This window comes from Medicago truncatula, chromosome 2 (assembly GCF_003473485.1).
Source record: "Medicago truncatula cultivar Jemalong A17 chromosome 2, MtrunA17r5.0-ANR, whole genome shotgun sequence".
Taxonomy (NCBI): domain Eukaryota; kingdom Viridiplantae; phylum Streptophyta; class Magnoliopsida; order Fabales; family Fabaceae; genus Medicago; species Medicago truncatula.
In genome coordinates, this window is record NC_053043.1 from 18,262,015 (window position 1) to 18,265,037 (window position 3,023).

At 39.1% G+C, this 3,023-nt stretch overlaps 1 protein-coding gene across 1 annotated transcript; it reads left to right on the top strand.

Annotated features, from left to right (window-relative positions):
• Positions 1–660: 660 nt before the first annotated feature.
• On the top strand, positions 661–2,406 carry LOC25486488 (tubulin alpha-2 chain). The gene is made up of 4 exons (XM_024776057.2): positions 661–762; positions 847–1,066; positions 1,188–1,558; positions 1,645–2,406. The coding sequence occupies exons 1-4, from the start codon at positions 670–672 to the stop codon at positions 2,404–2,406; spliced, it is 1,446 nt and encodes a 481-aa protein (XP_024631825.2). The 5' UTR covers positions 661–669.
• The last annotated feature ends 617 nt before the right edge of the window (positions 2,407–3,023 follow it).

Sequence of the window (3,023 nt, forward strand, 5' to 3'; positions counted from 1 at the left end):
AGAACCGAAATTTTTAAATTCGAATTCTCGTTTTTTGGTTTTGGTCCCTCTATGAAATTTCGATTTTTGGTTTTGGTCCCTCTCACTGTGTGACTTATCATCCAGTTTGTCACGTCAGCGTCGTCTGCCACTGCCACATCATCATCTAGTAGCCACATGTACGTTTTTGTAACAGAAGCTAATATGAGGGATGAAATGCAAAACATTAACAACTTACAGGGACAATTTTGAAAGAAAAAAAAGACACAGGTACGAAAAGCAAAAACACGCCAAATTATATGGACGATTTACATATTTAAACCTAATTTTTATTGTTGTAAAAGTTTCTCTATATTTGTTATTGAGGCCGAAGGTATCAAACGAATACAGATAAATCTATCAATCATGTAGTAATCTTTTTTTTATCCCGTTCATGTTAATTTTCGACAAACAAACTTATTTGAAGTAGTCGGATATTAATACATGCCAATTTATTCAAGAATAATAAAAAAATATTAGGTAGGCAAGGCACCACCCCTCCATGCAAGGCTACCCACCCCTTCTCCATGCAAGGCTACACCCATCTAATATTTTTATAAGAAGGGGAGGGAGAAGACGTTTTAATAAGAGGCTGCCGCTCACATTTGAATTTGAATTTGGATTTCCATTCAGATTACCCTTACCTTGTAAATGAGAGAGTGTATTTCGATCCAAATCGGTCAGGCCGGTATCCAGGTCGGAAATGCCTGCTGGGAACTTTACTGTCTCGAACATGGCATTCAGGTACCTACCCTATCTTAAAACCTATTTTTCTTCTTTCATTTCATTTCATTTCTTAACTATCGTTCAATGGTTTTGATTTTTCAGCCTGATGGGAAGCTGACTGTCGACGGAGGAGAAATCGCCTTTGGCAGCTTTTTCAGCGAAACTGTAACTGGAAAACACTTTCCACGCGTCGTATTCCTTGATCTTGAACCCACCGCCATTGACGATGTCAGGACTGGTGCCTACCGTGAACTCTTCCAACCCGACCAATTCATCACCGCCAATGAAGGTGCCACCAACAGTTTTGCACGTGGTCGTACCAGTAAGTCTTCCCTCATCTCTAATCTGATCAATGTAGCCGACCCCATTTAGTGGAACAATGCTTGATAATTGTTGTTGTTGTTGTTATTATATGATTGATTGCGATCCCTGTTGTGTTTCAGTTGGGAAACAGATTATTGATCTATGCTTGGACAGAATCAGAAAGATAGCAGATAATTGCGATGATCTACAAGGTCTCTTATTGTTCAATGCCGTGGGTGGCGGCACAGGCTCTGGTTTGGGTTCGCTTCTTCTGGAGCATCTGTCTGCTGAATACGGGAAAAAAATCAAGCTTGGCATGGCCGTATATCCATCTCCCCATGTTTCAACCTCTGTCCTAGAACCCTACAACACCGTCCTTTCAACCAGTGTTCTCCTTGAACATACTGATATGGCAGTGCTTCTCGACAATGAATCCGTCTATGATATTTGCAAGCGCTCCCTTGATATCCTGCGACCCACTTACAACAACCTTAATTGTCTTATCTCTCAGGTATAAATTTACTCAATATTCATTGAAACTTCAAAATCAAATGTGGGCATTTGAATATTGGGATTTATTTGATTTTGATTGTGTAGGTTATTTCATCCCTCACTACCTCTTTGAGGTTTGATGCATCAGTGAATGTTGATCTCAATGAGCTTCAAACCAATTTGGTTCATTTTCATACGACCCATTTCATGCTTACCTCATATGCCCCTTTCATTTCTGCCAACAAACCTTACCATGACCAGCATTCTTCTGCTGAGATCACCAATAGTGTTTTTAACCCTTCTTCCTTGATGGTTAGGTGCAACCCTCGATATGGAAAATACTTGGGTTGTTGTTTGATGTATCATGGTGATATTGTGCCTAAGGACGTGGTTTCTGCAATAGCCACCATTAAGAGAAATGAAACCATTCAATTTGTGGATTGGTGTGCCGCTAAGTTCAAGGTAGGTATCAATTATTATCCTCGAACTGTTGTTCCTGGTGGTGATCTTGCCAAGGTGCAGAGGGCTGTAGGAATGATCTCTAACTCTACCAGTGTTGCTCAAGTGTTTTCCAGAATTGACCATAAGTTCGATCTTATGTATGCCAAGCGTGCTTTTGTGCACTGGTATGTGTGTGAGGGTATGGAAGAAGGTGAGTTATCACAGGCTCGTGAGGATCTTGCTGCTCTCGAGGAGGAGTATGAGGACTTTGCGCCCTACTCTAATGATACTTGGGAAGTTGAAAGTGATGACTCCGAGGAGTTTGATCTTATGTCTAGCAATAAGCGTGCTTTTGTGCACTGGTATTTGACCGAGGGTATGGAAGGAGGCTCGTTAGAATCTTGCTTCTCTCGAGAAGGATTATGAGGAATTTGCTTGACGCTGAGGATGTTGAAAGTGATACCGAGGAATTTCTTCCTACTTCGATGGTGATATTTGCAATGTTTTTAAATCCGGTTTGGTCATTGACTCAGCAAATTCATGAGGTTAATTGTCGAACCATTGAATCACAGATTGCATTGTATGATTGAACTAGATAACTCAAAACATAGAACTCGAACTATGCACCAAAAACAAAATTTAAATTTCACTTCTAATCATTTTGTTCCCTATTAGTGTAACTAAGATGAAGGACGGCGTGAAATCTTCGAACAACGCCTTTTAAATAAGTTTATAATATTTCTGGTGAAGGTGCATCATCTTATCATGAAGTAAATTATTGTGTAGAGAAAGTTTATTTATACTTTCTATCTGACATGACACCCTAATAAATTTATATACCAGATGGCCACATCAACAATTTAATGTGACAATGATTCCTCATGGTCTCATGAACAACTTCAACATGTCACATTCACACTTTTATGTAAATTAACATATTAACATTTTGATGACTTTGTTTTAGGACTTTTTTGTTCATATTAGCCTCTGCATTGTTAGTTTTAACAACTAAGAGGCTAGAAAAAAGTTAAAAATTTTATAGC

Bases quoted from the DNA above. Each gene is read 5' to 3' on its own strand.
- LOC25486488 (XM_024776057.2), top strand. From the start codon at position 670: ATGAGAGAGTGTATTTCGATCCAAATCGGTCAGGCCGGTATCCAGGTC. The intron at 763-846 runs GTACCTACCCTA...TTGATTTTTCAG, and splicing joins GTCTCGAACATGGCATTCAG to CCTGATGGGAAGCTGACTGT. The intron at 1,067-1,187 runs GTAAGTCTTCCC...GTTGTGTTTCAG, and splicing joins TTTTGCACGTGGTCGTACCA to TTGGGAAACAGATTATTGAT.